The sequence below is a fragment of the Labeo rohita genome, chromosome 3 (assembly GCF_022985175.1).
Source record: "Labeo rohita strain BAU-BD-2019 chromosome 3, IGBB_LRoh.1.0, whole genome shotgun sequence".
Classification (NCBI taxonomy): Eukaryota; Metazoa; Chordata; class Actinopteri; order Cypriniformes; family Cyprinidae; genus Labeo; species Labeo rohita.
In genome coordinates, this window is record NC_066871.1 from 26,356,156 (window position 1) to 26,375,593 (window position 19,438).

At 37.3% G+C, this 19,438-nt stretch overlaps 1 protein-coding gene across 3 annotated transcripts; it reads right to left on the reverse strand.

Moving 5' to 3' along the window:
• Positions 1–2,537: 2,537 nt before the first annotated feature.
• tlcd3ba (TLC domain containing 3Ba) lies at positions 2,538–18,077 on the reverse strand. Of its 3 annotated transcripts, none has more exons than XM_051106382.1 (8): positions 17,997–18,077; positions 17,165–17,331; positions 13,752–13,911; positions 11,432–11,515; positions 8,603–8,825; positions 6,995–7,090; positions 6,527–6,636; positions 2,538–4,696 (listed from the first exon to the last, which is right to left on the reverse strand). In XM_051106382.1, exons 3-8 carry the CDS (start codon positions 13,874–13,876, stop codon positions 4,456–4,458), a joined length of 879 nt encoding a protein of 292 aa, XP_050962339.1. In that variant the 5' UTR covers positions 13,877–13,911; positions 17,165–17,331; positions 17,997–18,077; the 3' UTR covers positions 2,538–4,455. The 3 variants fall into 3 exon arrangements, with proteins under 3 accessions (XP_050962339.1, XP_050962340.1, XP_050962341.1); XM_051106383.1 differs by having other exon boundaries at positions 17,165–17,328; positions 17,997–18,067; XM_051106384.1 differs by lacking the exons at positions 17,165–17,331; positions 17,997–18,077 and adding an exon at positions 15,112–15,672.
• Positions 18,078–19,438: the final 1,361 nt, after the last annotated feature.

Genomic DNA, 19,438 nt, shown 5'->3' on the forward strand with positions numbered 1-19,438 from the left:
GCCTCCAGCTCCCCCTCTGGATGTCCAGCTCCACCTGTGTGAACTAATGGTGGAGTTAGCTTTAGGATAGGGTAAGGGGTAGGGTTAGGGTGTGGTTAGGTGTCTATCTCCACCCATTACCTCCAGGGAGGGGGAGCTCCAGCTCCTCCCATTTGGCTCTGCAGGGAGCACCACTGGTGTGGATATTCACTGTACAAATCACAGGTTCTACATCTTGTAAGTATGACCCAAATAAGAATTTTCACCAGATACTGTCAAGTAAGTAACACGTCTACCACTTACTAAGGTTGAAAAACCAGCATTACAGTAAATCGCACTACCAACGGTGATTAAAGAACAGAACAATTTACAAATAATTTACTCACCCCCTTGTTATCCAAAATGTTCATGTCTTTCTTCAGTGATAAAGAAATTGTTTTTTGAGGAAAACATTTAAGCATTTTTCTCCATATAATGGACTGATATGGTGCCCTGATTTTGTACTTCCAAATGCAGTTTAAATGCGGCTTTAAACTATGCTAAATATGATTGTAAACTATCACAACTGAGAAAGAAGGGTCTTATCTAACACAACGATAGGTTATTTTAATACAAATAATACAATTTATATACTTTTTAAGGCTAAACACTTGTCTCTGCCTGGACTGTTTTTTGTCCCGGTTCGTGACAGTTAGGGTGTCGAAAAACTCTCATCTCATGTTCTCCCTCAACTATATAACAGATATAACTATATAACAGTCAGAATACACAGAGTTCAGGGAGAGAAAGGCAAGACGACCGTTTGAGCTTAAAAAGTATTTAAGTGCATTTTTTAAAAAAAAAAAAACTGATCGTTTCGCTAGATAAGACCCTTCTTCCTCACCTGGGATTGTTTACAACTGCATTTGGGATCGTTGAAGCCACATTTAAACTGCATTTTGAAAGTTTAAAATCGGGGCACCATATCAGTCCATTATATGGAGAAAAATTCTGAAGTTTTCCTCAAAAAAAAAAAAAATTTCTTTACGACTGAAGAAAGAAAGACATCTTGGATCACAAGGGGGTGAGTACATTATATGTGAGTCTTTGTTTTGGAAGTGGACTTTAAATCTAACAATCACTTAGCTCATGTCACATCAAACTGTGCAAATTATTATTGTTATTATACTTTGTTCTCAAATGGTTAATATTAACAACATCAGCATTGCATTTCATTTAAAGAAAATGTTTTTTAACCCCCCAAATAATACGTTCCTTAGAACTAGTTCTCTTTGAAATACAAATCTTGTGTAATCCCATGCATCTATAATTAGATACACATTTAAAACCGGAATATAATCTTATTTCAGTCACTTACATGTGTTGCATAAACACATAATCTTTTATGGATTACAGTCTGCCATCAAAATGATAAATTTAATTATTCCAGTTATTGTGAGAAAAGGCTATAAATGATCCGCCATCTGCAGCATCCTCACATACAATGGTCTGGATTCCTTCTCTTTGTTTACGTGATGACGTGACGTGATGGCGGTATGCAGGTATTTCCTGCCAAACCCTACCAGTACCATTTAAATTAGAAAACATTATTACAAGCATAGCGATATAAATAAGGCCAAGGTAAAGAGATGGTTTTGAACACTGGCTGGTGATGTACTTGCTCAAAAATTGATTTCGGATCATTTTTAACTACCAAAAGTTACAGACTGCAGCCATATATTATACTTAAATATATTATTCTTATTATTAATAATAACAAAGGATTACAACATATAAAAAGATTGATGTTATATGAGAACACAATGACTATGTGACCATTCAGCTTTCTGAGTTTACTTCTCTTATAACAATAATACTAACAAAACTTTAAGTAAAGTAAATGTAGCGTAAACATTTAGCCGCTTTGCCTTTGCCGGCCATGCATGCTCTCTCCAAAGACCTTTCAGTAAATCTGAGTCTTTTCTGATTGGCTACACAAGAGCAAGCTGCTTCCCAGTGTTGCCAAGTCTGCGATTTTCCTGCGGAATTAAGCTACATTAACACTGTTGCCGCGGGTTGTTTTTCATGTCCACAGGTAGAAGCAACCCCAAAACCATAATATTCAGCCCCTAGCATGCGAACTGTAACAGGGGAATCCTACCAAAAAAAAAAAAAAGTGTATTTAACCCCCCATTGCAATTGTCACTGGGGGACTCCCCTTGATTGGGCTTTTTTGTGAAAACCTGGCAACCCCAACTCTTTTGATCTACTGTTATACAGAGCTTCAGCCCATTTCAGAGACAAGTGTGATGTAGTCAAGACACATTTTTTAGTGAAATCTATCAAATGATGGGGCATTTTTACTGCACATTAAACGTAAATTAGAAGATAATTTAGGGAACAAGGAATCCAAGAGTCACTGGCATGGTGCTTCAATACTAAAGAGACACATTCAGGCAAATTTCATTTAACATATGCAATTATCCTTTCCTCTCTCACACAATCACACACACACACACACACACTACATAGGTGACACAGAACCTTTGTCTCAGTATAAAAGGAGGTCAAACACAGCATCAGAGCACAGCAGGAGAGAGCAAGAGTATATTTCAGCTGAGAGAACCAGAGTTACAGAACAGTCTTCAGGCAACTAGATAAAACAGAAGCCCACTTAGAAGAACATTTAGAGGTGAATTCATATGTACATTCAGACTTGGCCAAATAAATACATTAAATTAAAAGAATAAATTAACAAGAATAATTACATAAAAATCTAAATCAAAAGATACAGTCATTCCTAGCTCAAAATAGTATTTCTAACCACTTCCCAAACCAGTATACTTTGCTATAGTTGAAAATACTGGCCCCTATTCGTGCCCAGCCCTGGGCATGTTTGCATTGTGATGACCCAGTGTAAAACAATCCACTAGTACTTTGTGTAAAGAGCATGTTGAAAGCATTACTTCTAAGGCTACATCGATGCCTTTGGGCATACGAGCTAACTGTAAAGCAGCAAAACAAAACTGCTCTAGTGCGTAACAGAAACATGACTAATCTATAATAAGACTCCAATTATAGTGGTCCAGAACTAAATCCGGGACATTGATCTAAAAAGATCTATGCAGTGCTTTTATAAGTATCACAGACTTGGATGTTTGTTTAGCACCCCTCCTTGTGACAATTCAGTGCAAGATTCACTTCAGGAATCCGACTTGTGCGCCATCCTCTCACTTCCAACACTAATACTGTTTAATGTCAAACTGGCAGCCCTGTTCGGGAGTATAACGAAACAAGCAGGCCTGAGGGAGGTATGTGACAACATTGTTACACCAATGACACTTTAACCATAAAGTGAAGACTAACTGGTAACAAAACACATCATCTGTGGACCTCCTATGTATCTGGACAAAAATGAAGGCTGACTGCTTGAGGAGAAGCAGTTAAGAAACATCTTGTCTGTGTGCAGATGTGCAGATTACAATCAGTGGTAGCACAGAATCCATATTGTGGCGTGCGCTGGCGGTCTCCTCACGTAAAACTGTACGAAAAGTACAAACAAACTGGCTCAGGTTCGTCCGAGTGCCTTGCCAACTTCAGCCTGGTTTTCAAGTGCACTATTTCACTCGGTCCCTTCCCCCTCTGTCCGACGTCTGGATCTTAAAAGGATTGGAGTACTGCAGCAGAGATATGCTAATGCATTACCTCAGCCTCATCCAAATCCTTTAAATGACCCCTCTTCTACTTTATAACTGCTGATTCACTAACTAACTGGAAGCAGCTGCTGCCATCTTGTTTTTTTTGTAGCTGTGATGAAAACCAGGAAGGGGAAAAACAGAGAGATGGACAGCTGGAATAAGCCCACGCACCCACAGTAAGGGGTTGTTTTGAATCAAACAACTTCGGTTTTAAGTAGTGAACGGTTTTGTTTAGAACTAACCCACCCGTAATTAGGAATCGAACTGAATAAATAATAAATAAATTGGTTCTACAAAAATCTAAAATAAATTAAAAGTCTATTTGGAATTGAATGAAAATATGAATAAAAACTTATGTACAAATCACATCTGTTCCCTTTTTTGTATCCTCTCTGCAACCGTACCAAACAAAGAGAGACTCTCAGAGAGGAGAACAGGAATCCTTCCATCCATCATGTTTAAATACTGTTCCCATTGTGTCCACATCAGTCCCTTTTTCTGAAGCTTATGACCATGGTAATCTACAAATGATGCACTAACGCTGCAAAGCAGCAGATGACATTTCCCCGAACCTACTGCTCCGACACAGAGAACGTGCATGTTAGGGAGAAAACGATCTGTTTGGTTTGCTCTGCAGTCTTATTTTTCTTCTCAAACAGAGGATGATGGTGAATAGCGAGGGTACGGACCTTCAGTTTATTTGCTTGCTAACCCACGCCGCTGGGTCTAAGGTAGATCCACACATGGTAGACTAAACCTAACAACCCTGTACCTACTTCTCTATCTCTACTCCTCTCTCTCAGTGCGAGTCGGTCTCTCTGGGGCTGTATCCGTTGGCAGGGGGTAGGAGTGAGGTTTTCGGTTCAGAGTCCGTGCTGCTAGGGGCAGCTTTGTGCCGTGAGGCTCCGGTGAAGAGACGGAAGGCGCCCCGGCAGATGAGGGAAAACCAGTAGACCTGCGGGGCCATGAGCAAAGCTGCACCTGCGTTACACTGCCAGGGCACTGACAGCGGCACCATGTAGAAGGGGATGGAGGCGTACCTATGATAAGAGCGCATACAAATATGTGAGTATAGGCAGCATATAGTAAATAAAAAAAAAAAAAAAAAAAAATAGGTATCACTCTACAGCTATATTTGCAATGCCTGTACAATTACTGTATTGCCTTACTAGATCAATCGACATGTGAACTGATTGTCTTTATTTTACTTAATGCAGGAAAAAAACATGAATGAACATCAGAACGCATTTTATTTCAACCGCAGAAAGACATCAATACATAAAATTTTTACGTTTTTAAGTTTAAGACCACCGAAGTTAATCTACTCTCTTGTCTGGTTTGTTTGTCGGACAGAATGGCGGATACTGTGTTATTATTGGTCAGCATACCAGTCAATGAAGCTGTTTGCAAGAATAAAATCTGAATTTTGAAATATAAACTCAAATTTATTCTTTTATTTACTTGAATCCTGTCATTTTCTGCCACCAGATAAGCTCCACCCCAAAAAACTGTTTGCAAACACAGAATTCGTCTATGAAAACCACAGTTTCTGACGTTGGCTGCAGTAATGCAAAGTCTTTATCAACTGGCACATGGCTCTTTTATCTAGGACACATGTAGGACGAAAATTATTATAACGATAACAGTTACTATAAAGTTTGCCATTAAAGATCACATCCAAAAAATGTAACTATGAGCACAAGTCTTTGGTCTAAGGATGCTCAAATTTCCAATCTTATGAATAATACATCAGGGTTGCGATTTTAAAATTAGAACATGCCATCCAGACCAATGAGGTTTGTCCTGGTATTACGATCGATGCAAAACAACACAGCTCACGATCTTTGGTGGTTATTACCGTCGTTTAGGAGGAATGTGTAAATGTCTCATGTTCAAATCAAACCTTGGGTTGAGATTGTGTGAGAAATATGATGCGCGTTTATGTCTGAAAACCTCAAGATTTTAAAAGGTCCACTGAAGTGCTTTGAAACACGCAGCGTTATTCTATGCGTTAATGGAATTTCAACTGAAACAGGAAGACAGACGGGACATATCAAGTACCGCCCCCTTTTTTTAAAAAAAATGGCCAATAGTGTTGCATTTATATAACAGCTTGGGCCAGAGATGTGGAGCACAGTAAAACTGCATTTGACAGTGAATGACAGCCACAATTGTATCCATATCGCTATAAAATATAGCATTCTGTGTAGAATTCAAATGGGTCCAATATGTTTTGTGGTCTGTGCCGATTTACATATACAATAGTGTCTCTGGACTGGAGCACACTGCATGCTGTGTGGCATGACAAAGCATGAAATCAGACTTCAGTTGCTCCAATGGAAAGCATATTTAGACTGAATCGTTCCCTATCCCCTATAGTCCACTATGTGAAAATACCATTCATCGTACAGAAAACACAAATTCTGTAAACAAGTGACCGATTTCGGCTGCAAGTTTAGCATGCATTGATAGTGTAGGGGGCGGGATGCTTTGGATTTTAGTGAGCATTTCATTGGACAGGAAGTTTGATGAGAAGCTGAAGTGCAGGGTGATGTCATCAAAATCGTTGATCTGTATTGGTGAAAGTTAGAGACTGTAATTTTTGAATGTTATGTATTGTAAATGCATTTTTTTTGTCATTGTTTTGGAGCACAATACCTTACAGATAACCCATCATATTCGTACTAAAAGCCATAAAAAACCTTTCATTTTGATTTCATGGGGCCTTTAAGAATCCATGTTAATATCAAAGGCAGTGTGACTCAGTGGGAAAAAAAAGATGATAAAAGAAAGAAGGAATAGATGAGCAATAGAAATGTAAGATGTAGTGAAAGACTGAATGACTGAGAGTGTTAAACTGTGATTTTTACCTGCCGTAGGCGTAGTAGAGGTAGGGGAAGAGAAGAACTCTGCAGATGAAGAAAGTGACCAGCATAAGAGCTCCATTGACTTTATGTAGGAGAGTGTGCTGTTGCTTGTACTGAGGCAAAGAAACAAATAAAGGAGAGAGCAAGGAATAGAGAAAGAGAGAGCGTTTAACAGATAGAAAAATATTAATAGACAGAGCAATGAACCCTGAAAACCATGATTCAGTATTCCCCACTACACATTTAACACTGAAGCAGTCAAGAAAGTTGTTACAGTCTGTGAAAGATTATTGTCAATCAATTAGATATATTAAGATTAGTAAATCTGGTAGAAATTACCCATACAATTCCAAGAAAAGAAAGAGCAGTGCAAAAATCTGCTTACACAGGTTGTTAAAAAGAAAGACACATTCACTAAACCAAAGAAAGACAGAGGGAGACGGAAAGACCGTGAATGTTTGTGTTTAGTACCTGGATGAGTATTTTTCCCAGACAGACAGATGGGGTGCTGAGTTCTGCCAGGAACATCACACCCTGGAAATAATCCCCTTTTCCCTGTCTCCAGAACTAGGAAAAGAGAAGAAAAGAAAATAGGTACGGCAAAGGAAGGAAATTACGGCGGGAGGGAAAAAGGACAGGATGGGAAAGGGGGAATTGGAAATTAATTAAAAAGAAAAGGGGAAAAGAAAGGAAGAGAAGAACAAGGGGAAAATGAAAATGGAAGGGAAAGGGAAATGAAAGTGATGAAAGGTAGAAAGAAAGAAAGAGAGAAAGAAAGGAAGAAGAAACAAAGACAGACATAAAGAAAGAAAGAAAAAAAGAAAGAAAAAGAAAGAAGAAAAGGAAAGACAAAATGAAAGAAAAAGAATGAAAGACCAAAGGAAAGAAGAAAAAGAAAGAAAGAGAAAGAAAGAAAGAAGAAAAAAAGAAAGAAAAACAAAGAAATAGAAAGAAAGAAAGAAAGAAAGGAAGAGAAGAGAAAAGAGAAGGACAGGAAAAGAAGAGAAAATGTAAATACAGGAATTAAAAAGAGGGGAAGAGGAAGAGGAAAGGGAAATGGAAAGGAAGGGAAAGTGAAGTGAAGTGGAGGAAAGGGGAAGTAGAAACAGGAAACAGAAAGAAAGGGAAAAATGGGAAATGAAAAGGGAATTGAATGCAAGGGAGAAGAAAATGTGGGAAATGGAAAAGATAAGAGGCAGAGCAAATGGAAAGGGAAGGGAAGAGAAGCATAGGGAAGTCAAAGGGAAAGGAAGAGAAGCACGAGGGAGAAAATTAAAATGAAAGAAGGGAAATGAAAGGGAAGGACGGGAAAAGTACAGAAAATTGAAATGCAGAAATTAAAAAGAAAAGGGGAAGGGGAAAGGGAAGAGGAAAGGGAAATGGAAAGCAAGGGAAAGCGAAGTGGAGGATAGGGGAAGTAGAATGGGAAAAATCAGAGAGAAAAGAAAATGAGAATGGGAAATGGGAAGGAAGTAAATGGGAATGGAATGGAAGGTAGAAGAAAATGCAGTAAATGGAAAAGGAAGGGAAGTTAAAGGGAAAAGAAAAGAAAAGAAAAAAGAAAAGAAAAGAAAAGAAAAGAAAAGAAAAGAAAAGAAAAGAAAAGAAAAGAAAAGAAAGTCATACTTGTGTCGATGTAGGATAGCTTAGTGTGGTTTTATCAGAGGAAAGTGCTGTAGAGGTTCTCTTGTCTTATCAGGCCAAAACACTCATTGCCATTTAAGTGCAGCTAATGCCAGGGTGCTGGCTGCTGCACTGCTGCCGACAGCAACAGTCTCCATGGATACAGATGGAGAGTGATGGAGAGCATAATTACAGGGTGAAAGTACACAGGCCCATTCAGGACAAGTTTGACTCAGCCACACTTCAAGCCACCCACAGATCATGATCCCGTCAAATCACTCTTAAACAGTCATGAAGCCAAAGCTACGTTACTACACTTCAAACACATGGCTCTGATGGGTCTCCAAAATCACATCTCAAATACAATATACTTTATATGTCTGTGTTTATGAGGGAAAAAAAAAAAAAAAAAAAAAAAAAACTACATTAATGTCACTCAACCGTTATTCCACTCACCACAGAGACAGGGAAACAGACAGTAACCATGACGACATGGTGCAAGACCATAAGGAACTCTCGGCGCAGATAGCCGCTGATGGCTGACCTCATCGGTTTGGCTTCGCTCTCCTCTTCGTGATCTTTGACCTGAAGTTTATACCAGTAGCACAAGAACATGGCATAGATGTCATAGACGAAGTAGGGGACTGCAAAGAGGATATAGCTGCTGGTAAGCCAATGCCTGGATAGGAGGAGTAGAAAGAGAGATAAGAGATGAAAGAACAAGAGTCAGAAACCCCGAGATGTGCTTAAAGGCTGAAGCATACTTTGTTTTTTGGTTTTTTTTACGTGTAAAAACTTCCTACCACAGATTGCACATGCGCATTGACTTGGTTTTGCACTAAGCTGTTGTACGACAAGGTGGCAGCACTGGCCCTGGCCAATGTTTTACAGTAGAAAATGAAATTAAACAGACAACAACAAAATAGCAGAGACCACAACAACACATGGCCGCAATGACAAGTGCTTCTGTGAGAGGGCTTTGAGATGGCAGCAATTTTAGTTTAGATATTTTTAGCAGTTATAACTTCTGGGGAAAAATACATCAGACACTGGACAGAGATGACGCTTTCCAGAGCATGTGTTGAACGCTTGTATTCGCATACACCTCAAGTGGACTATACTTTGAAGGGCTATGCGTACACACACAAAAAAAATAAATACTTGGGCCTTTAGGGTTACATTGCTGCAACGTTCTGTGTTTATAAAAATATATAAATTCCATGATTATTTCCCGTCATTCTTTAACTCTTTCCCCCGCCAACCACAGAATTTTCTGTTATTTCTGAGACAACGCTTCCCCGCCAACAATGGAATTTACCATTATTTGTGAGACAACGCTTCCCCCGCCAACCACTGAATATTCTGTTAATTGTGAGACAGCACTTCACCGCCAAACACAGAATTTTCTGTTATTTAGGAGACAATGCTTACTACTGCCAAGCATGAAATTGTCCAGGTTTACACATTTTCACTGCTATACGCTAGGGGGCGCTATTACGCATTTCCTGAATGAGTCCAAAATTTCCAGATCAAAAACACAGGCGAGTAAGATGCAAAAAAGAGTGATCTCATATGCAAGCAGATGGATTTGAAAAAAAATAATGCAATCATCAACAATTAACAGCATATAAATAAAATGCCTAATGTAACTGATTGAAATGTCAATCCAGGAAGTGGTAAAGGACTATGAAGCTTTGCGAGTGTTGATAGAATCTACCTCATCTTTTGCAGTAATCATCATACTGAATATGATGCAGATGTAGTCTTTGGGGAAAAAAAAGTGATTTTTTTTCTTGCCTGTTCAAGTGTCGATAAACAAAAATGCTTGAAGCTACAATAAAATGGATTTTTTGTTTAAAAGTAGAGTCTCTGTTCTTTATTTTGTCATGTTGCATGTTCATTTATTCATACAACAAAATATTCTGGGGGCCAGGAAATTTTTGAGAAAACGATCAAAAATGCTGGGAACTTTTTTCAAAAATTCTGGCACGTTATAGATATAATGCTCAGAAAGGCAACTTAACATTTAATGACTTTTCCTAATCAATTTTAAAATTCTTTTAGAACCATGAACATGTCTATGATGCTCACTACTAGTGGAGGTTACAGTCAGGTCTAATAAATTTGTCATCTTGTCTCACATGTAAGAAAAACATTTATATAGGTTCAGAACAACAACATGAGAGGGAGCAAATAATGACATTTTCATTGAGTGATGCATTTCCTTACAATTTGACTAGCAAATCAAGCACCAGACAGACTGTAGTGGCAGTAAAACTATTCTCTGCACATTCCCAAAGTGTTTCAAGTGTTGAGTTTAGTAACCCGTTTTTAATAATTATTTGAAGATATTACATTGGAATATATAATTTAAGTACTTTTCAAATCCATTACTACAGTCATTAATATTCAAAAGCGTACTGAAGCAATCATAATACTAATGTACTTTTTATAAACATAATACTATCAAAACCTAAATTAGAATGATAAATTCAAAACCTGTAAAAACAGGCCTAGTATTTGATTTGGCCCTTGTGTAAACCCTAGTCTTCCTGTACCCTGACTGATGCATTTACTACATGCACACAGAGTAACTGAGTTTACCTGGCTTAAATCATTTATGAAACATGATTGCTCTGACCTATTTGATCTGCCATTCTTAATTCACTCGTGTGCCTTTGGGTTAAGGCTAAATTAAACAAGACAAACAGTTCAAAACAAGATCTTCAATTCGATTAGTTGAGGCAAATCAAATTAGAGGCAACCGTTTTCCACAAACCTCCTAATGGGTTTCACAGAGTGTAAAGATGCAGCTTTCAAGTATTAACTGAAACCGCTGACTAAAGCTGTCATAAAAAGTCACCGTCAAGTTTTTCCAGAGTATTTTGCCAGTCTACTCTCTCTCGCTCCCTTTCCCCCTGGCTTGCTGCGCCACAGTGGATTTACAGATAGGCTCGCAACCTAATTAGTTTCTAATTAGATTACACTGACATAAGGTGCGCATTGGAGGAATAGCACATTCTTAGAAACACTCAGAGTGAAGGGAATACTTTCACACTCCTACACATCTGGGAACAAATCCATAGAAAATGAGAGAATTCTCAGCTGTATATGCACATGCAACACAAGTGAAAAGAGGCGAGAGAGACACATGCACAAGGGAAAACAAACAAACACCCAAGTAAAATAGAGCTGTGTACTGTAAAACCGAGATCCCTGCGTATACAGTCAACTGCAATTACCAAAAACAATATATGTTGTCACATATCTGCAGCTGATACTCACTGGTCCTCAATAATGTCTTCACAAGAACAGGCGATGATGTATCCGGCAGAGGATGCCATAATGGCCTGAACGGAGGACACCAGTCTGAGAAAGAGTGAGAGAAAAAACATGCATGAAAGACAGCAAGGGGACTAAACTCCCTTAGATAGGAGATATTTGAAACCTTTAATAGCAGATTTTGATGACATCAGTTAAAGAGGGTCATTTAAACAGGATATTACATTGCAACTTTCCTAGCTAAGCAGAAAAACACAATGCATTAGACATGCACTTCAACCAAATGTTACCTTACATGCAACATCTTTACTCAGCAGATTCTAACTTAAGACAGACTTCACACACAAAAAAACCTTGAAAACAAGATAATCTCTGCCATAAACTTACCGCATCAAGTAACAAACATTATGAGTCATTTGATCATGATGGTATCTACCATCAATTTCAGACAACCACTTCCTGTTCTCAATTTTTTTTGTTTTTTTTTTTATCTCAGCAAGTGCCAATTTTATTGATGCGTATTTTAATTTAGGCATACACAGACTGCCATTCAAACGTTTGGGATCAGTAAGATAGGTAATTGTTTTTCAATAACTAATTTTGAAAAAAAAAAAAACTTTTCAAAAAGTCTTTTATGCCCATCGAGGCTGCATTTATTTGATAAAAATACAGGTAGAATTGCAAAATGTTATTACATTATAAAGTAATGGTTTCTATTTTAATATACTTTAAAATATAACGTGTTCCTGTGATGCAAGGCTGAATTTTCATCAGGCATTACTCCAGTCTTAAGTGTCACATGATCCTTCAGAAATCATTCTAATTTGCTGATTTATTATCAACACTATAAATATTTTTTGGAACCTGTGAAACCTTTTTTAGGATTGTTTGATGAAAAAAGTTAAAAAGTAAAGATGCGCCGATTGCAATTTTCTTGGCCGTTCCCAATTTTTAATTTTTTTTTAAATGTGACCAGCCAAAACCGATTTTTGCCGATTCTGATTTTCTTTCTAAGAAGTCAGAACTATAATTGACGGCATATACAAACCAAAAGCTATCCTTTTTTCTCGGAGCAAAAAAAAAAAAAATATTTACATACAATTCCCCATATCTGGACTATATCTAAAAATGCATTTACAAAATTTTTGCATAAATAATTAGACCATAAGATTATGGTTTAAATATTTTTTAAACATACAAATAAGAAATGTTGGGAAAAATGCAATTTTAAATTGCTTTTAAATATGAAACCAAACCACCAGTAGGTGGCGGCAAATGACTGTCATTCATTCATTTAACCAATTTGTTCAAACTGCAAATTTATTCAGAAATGAGGCAAGTGACCCTCTTTTATGAATGGGTTTCTGAATCATTAACTCACTTGATTTGTTCAAAAATGTGGTTTCATTCTGTAACGAAACACTGCTGTGTTGCTCCGAGATACTCAACAGTTGTGTTGTGGCTTTGATTGGAACTATTTTTGTCAGCAAAATTGAGCAAAAACAAAAAAACAAAAAAACAAAAAAAAAAGTCTTACATACTCTGCGCAAGCCTCATCTGGCATGACACAAATACATTATTAGACGCCATAGTTGTGGCATCAAAAACGGACCAGCTCGGAATCAGCAGATAGACCGGTCTGGGCCGATCATGAGGAAAACCATCTAATTCCATTCCATCTCCATTAAAACGAACAGCATTTATTTAAAATAGAAATCTTTTTTAACAATATTTTAACACATCCTTGCTGAATAAAAGTAATAATTTCTTTCAAAAAAGAAAGAATAAAAATTGACTGACCCCAGACTTTTGAACGGTAGCATATATTGTTACAAAAGACTTCTATTTTAAATAAATGCTGTTCTTTTTAATTTTTTATTCATCAAAAAAAAATTAGCAGCACAACTGTTTCTAACATTGATTATTTTTCGAGTGATTATTGATTATTCATTGTTTCTGAAGGATCATGTGACACTAAAGACTCGAGTAACAATGCTGAAAATTTAGCTTTGCATGACAGGAATAAATTCTATTTTAAAATATATTAAAAAGTCCTACTGATCCCAAACTTTGGAACGCCAATGTATATCATTCAAAAATCACATTCACTGATGCGATTAAACAACTAAAACAATGGTTTGCCAACTTATCCTTTTTAATTAAACCTTAATAATCACAAAAATACAATTATGAATCCACTTCCATTACGTTCATTTTTAGAAACAAAAACAGAAAGAGCACATATACACAAGCAAATAAAACCGGGTAGCTTGAGCTTGACAGCACCTTTCAACAGATCTCACTTTCTCTTCCCTTTATTTACCTGGACGAGACGATGACAGCATCCTTCTCGCTCCATTTGAGCCCAGGAGCATGTTTCAGGAATCGCTTGGACAGCAGGAAGAGGCCTGGGAAGAATATGGAGCCAGCTGCAAGGATGCTCAGCATAATCTCGGGCAATGTTGCTCAACGTCACTGTGTGTCTAAAAAGGGTAAAAATATTGCATGTTTTAGTGTTTTCCTTTAAAGCACATCAAGCCCATACATATTTTTTTTAAATAAAACATTAAAAAAAAAAAAATCCATTAATGAAAACTTAAACACGAAAAATAATTTGAATAAGGACAAGCAATAAAAGTATTTTAATTTATAACAACGGCAGTTTAGCAAGTGGCAGAAGCATTGTGTTTATATCTTGAATCTCACCAAAATCTGTTCACTGAAAGAAAGAAGAGAGAAGGGCAAGGCAAGGACAGAAGGATGAAACAAACGGGGAGAGTAAAGAAGGAAAATTAGAGCACAAAATCCACATCAGCACTTGACAAACAAGACATATAGCTTTGTAAACTCACTGTGCCAGATTACACAAATACATCAACTTAGAGTACCACTAGACTCAAGTTCACATGGCAGTCTACAAGATAGATTCCCCAGACATCAACAGGAAGACAATTTCAACTGCATCCCTTCACTGGTCTCATTATTGCTTGGTAAGGAGTTACCATTTACCAAGGAGTTAATTATTCTGGACAACCGCCATATTTATATTGAAGCAGAAGAAGCTGGGATGTTTAGGAGGAGGTGGAGGGGTGTCCGTACTAAAATAGGCACGGAAAGGATTAGCAAGCAAGAGATTTAGAAAGATTACTGCAGAGAGAGGGAGGGGAACGAGACAAGGGGAGACCAAGAAGAAAGAAAGAGGGGTGTGTGGGAGGGCGCAGGCCTTCATTCTGTGGTACAGTGAGGGTAACCTTGTGGGAGGAGGTGAAAGGGAGTGTATTATTGCTGTTATTGCTACAGTGGGACTGTGAGAGCATGTCTGCAGCAAGCCAATCACAAAATCTGGTTAAAAAGACTTCATCCAAATCTGCACTAGACATCACAGCGAAACCAAGAAGTGCATTAAAGACGTGACAGCTAATGCGCGTTAGATATTCATTATTCTGAAGCTTTCAATACGAATCTGCTCATGCAACACGCAAATCATTCAAGAGACTGTTACGAAAACACATGACAGACGCGACACATGATGCTCTTGGGTTTCCAGCGAACTCTAATCTCGGTCAAACTACGTTATAAAACCCTCCGCCGTTCCTTATGTCATTTCGGTCACGCTATGATTTTCTCCGTTCATGTAAACAACAGCAAAGCAACGCGAGCGGCGAGCGTATTCACAAGGCTACCTTTAGAGCTAGCAGGCTAGCGGCATCCATCCTATTGTGTCCTCGCCAGCAGTCCAGCAGCACACGAGGCAGAGGGAGAGTCTCGTCGGGACCTCTAGCTAACAGGTTGCAGGCTATAGGCCCGCTGGCTGTGTGTGCGCTCACGGCAGCCAGTAATGAATCGCTTTCCGCCCCACATGGTTGATGGAAAAAAACGATTGCCAAAACGGGGATGCGCCCCGAGAGCCCCCAAACACAAAATGATTATTGTGCGCCAGTGCTCAATTCGTGCCATGCAACTCTTTTGCTGTAACCCGTTCAGACCCACAGAGACAAAAATACGTCTAGAATATTATAGATTTGAATTTTTTTTTTTTTAAATATTAATAAATAAAACGTAATTAATTAAATATTTAATAATGCTATTGAAAACGTGTGTATACATATGCATAAATAATAAATATGCAGCATAATATATACACTACCAGTCAAGCCTCCATTTATTTGATCCGAAGCACAGAAAAAACAGTAACATTTTTGAAGTATTTTTAATATTTAAAATAATTGTTTTTATTTAAATACATACTAATATGTAATTTAGTCCTGTGATTTTAAAGATGAATTTTTTGCATCATTACTCCAGTCACATGATCCTTCAGAAATTATTTGAATATTCGGATTTGCTACTTAAAAATCATTTATCATTATTGTGATGTTGAAAGCAGCGGAGTAGAATTTTTTAGGTTTCTTTGATGAATAGAAAGTTCAGAAGAACAGAATTTATCTGAAATAAAAATCTTTTGTAAGATTATAAATGTCTTTATCATCACTTTTGGTCAATTTAAAGCATCCTTGCTGAATAAAAGTATTAATTTCCACAATTTCTTTCCCAAAATATAATAAAACAATAAATAAATATACTAACTCCAAGCTTTTGAATGGTTTAGTGCATAATGTTACAAAAGCTTTTCATTTCAGATAAATGCTTTCCATATGCGAAAAAAAGATGTTTCTATTCATTAAAGAATCCTGCAAAAAATGTACTCAACTGTTTTAAATATTGATAATAAAAAAACAAAAATAAAATGTTTTCTGAACAGCAAATCAGCACATTAGAATGAATTCTGAATGATCATGTGACACTGTAGACTGGAGTAATGATGCTGCAAATTTAGCTTTGATCACAGAAATAAATTACTTTTTAAAATATATTCAAATAGAAAGCAGTTATTTTAACCAGTAAAAATATTTCACAATATTACCGTTTTTGCTGTATAGTGGATTAAATAAATGCAGGCTTGGTCAGCAGAAGGAAAAAACATTAAATATCTTCTGTTCAAAACTGAAAAAGTAATCTTACTTTGTTTTTTTAGTTTAATTTAGAATTTATATTTTATTCTTTGTTATACAAGTACATAGATATTATAGTAATAACAGTAAATTATGCATTATTACATGCACCTGACCTCAAATCAGGCCCTAACCCTATAGTAGGTGCATGATGTTAATTAATCAGTACTTTATTGCATAATTACACTGTAACAACTAACAAGGCTACCTTTAAATTAAGTGTAACCTAAATAAATAAATACTGATTTTGAATTTTAATGTTGGATGAATCTTAATCTAAAACATAACTGGTTATACACATGACAGCTTAAACGAAGAAGCAAATAAGAAATGATAGAGGACATATTTGGTCCAATACCAAGGGTTACATCCCTCTTCTGGGTTTAAACCTGCAGCCTCACAATGACCTGACACTGACTATGCCACACCACCTGTATTGCCATTACATGAGCATTAATCAGATGTCTACTGCTGTTACAGGCATCTTACTCGTTCTACAACTTGTCTGAAAATAATAATTTTGGTGAAGATAGCACAAGTTTTCATCAAGCAGTTTTGGAGTATTATACATTAAAACACCAGCAAAAGGTGAAGTGAGTTACAACATCCATTGAGTTTAAACGGGTTAAAGCATTCCTAAAAGATGCTAGAGAAAAGCAGCAGGAGGACAGGATCATATCAGAGCAAGCCAAAAAAACAAAAAAAAAAAAAGGCAGAGGATTACATTAAGGTTGAGCGTCGGTTACAGGGAAGGACAATCCTGTCACAGTCTTCCAGAAATCGGATCACAAGGTCCAGGAGGCATCTGTGAGATGGTCCACATGATGTTGTTGATTTATCCTAATCGCTTGATCCCAGAAAGCTGCACAGGTTTTGGAATGCCAGCACCTGCTGGGAAAACACACGTGTTAATATATCACAGCAGTACTGCAAAGTTTATCTGTCCACATCCACCTGTCTAGCAAGCGAGTGGATCCCCACATATAAGAGATCTGATCCGCGACCATCTGGTCTTCACAAAGCTCTCAACTCAAGCTGAGTCAGCAGATCAAAAGCTGCGGTGGTCAGATATGGACACGTTCAAACATTAGCCTTGCAAATGACTTATTTAAATGAAAACGTAGGCTACCCGTGGCGGAGAGCGGATACCTGCGCCAGATGGATGGAGAGAGAAGCAGGTATCCAGGCAACCACTTTGGTCCCCGGTTCTGCCTCTCTGACCACCTCACTAGGATTAGACAAAACAAGTGGGAACCGGGGAAAGCAGGGAGAGTGGAATGGCTCACATTTGACTACAAAACATGTGCAAATCCTGAACCAAATGCCGAAAGTTATCCAAATAATGGCGTTATGCTAATTCGCCTGTATGCAAAGTAGAGAAAGAGAGTCACGCTAGCTTCCAGGCTAGCGAGGTGCTAACATGACTCAGAGCCTCGCTCAGCGGATAAAAACAGATGTGGTCTTCCTTGTCTTTTCACGTAACCTTTAAGTAATATCACCAGAGAAATTAGTACATTTTACACGGAAACAAGGGGGGGAAAGCCGGTTTAACTTACTGTTCATCGCTCTCGGTTCTGAAATCACGTCTTTTCGACTGGCCCCGGTCCTAAATGTGTTGACAAGAGATTAATTTTACTTTTAAATCTGCACCGCGACTCTTAGTAACCAACTGCTGATTGGCCAAACGAGAAGGACGTGATACATTTGCCCTTCATTGATTGGTTGACAGTTTGATTGATAGCAAATCTGACCAATGGCGAGTAAAAACAAAGTGACCTGATGGTGCAAGACCGCATTAACTATTTATTGTCCGACGTCTTTTTTGTCATCTTTCATTGTCTCAGACGTCCGTGTTAAATATATAGAATTATCAATATTTTGCTTAAACAATAAGACTATTTGACAGAGAGTAAGTTTGTTTACAGATTTTTTTATGAAATGGATATAATTAGCCTATGAGTTTAGTGTTTACATTCATATGCCCTCGTAATCTGTAATCAAAATTATTTAATAACTGTTTCTAAAAGCTTTAATCCCTGACGTGACAAAATGTTATTGTGCGTCAAAAAATAGTCTCGGTGCATGTTTTACATAATAGCTTTTAGTATATTATTGTGTTTTTTTTTAAATAAGCAATATTCCTGTTGTCAGACATGACAGGGATGTGCTCTTACCACTTAACTGTGCATGAACCAAGTTTATTATTATTATTATTATTATTCATTTTTGTTTTATAAAAACCAGTATGTGAAATTTCATTTTATTTAATAGGCCCCTGGAGCCTAAAAAATATGAATATGCCATAAAATATATTAAATGGATGTGCTGCTTTTAGAAATCTTTCCTATTGCATTCCAGAGAAAGCATGTTTTTAAGGACAGTGCTGATTTCTTGGTTCAGTGCTTATGTTATACAACACTGCACAAAGAAATAGGTCACATTTCTTACTTAACCTCTAGTTCACAGTGATAACTCTTATCTTTGCAACATATGGGGACCATAGTGGTCAGCTTTCACTGTATCCACATTAATCTGTATTATAAAATATACAAATGCAGCTGTTATTAGATGTAGATGTGATCCACTGAATTTTACTATGAAGATAGTCCATAAAATGAATCCTGTAAGCAGCATATGTGGTTTCACTAATTTTCTTCTGGGGTGGGAATATATTTGAGTTTTTTTGTGTGTGAATTTTAGCTGCGTAATCTCTCGTATCAGTGCAGGCAACTTGTGCAATCTGTAACATCTGCTGTTTTGTGTCTGGAAGGCAATATGCATATGGAAATCTTATGCAGATGCAGTCATAAAAAAGGTATCCTAGGTTCCATTTATGGTTACTTTAGGGCATAAGAACATGGGAAATAAAACTTGTTTTAAGCATGTTTTTACATTAAAATGAACCATGTGCAGATTCTGACATACGGATGGTTTTACACATCTGAAACATACGAAAGGCCAAAGGTTTAATTTTTTGTAAGATTATAGTCATATGTGA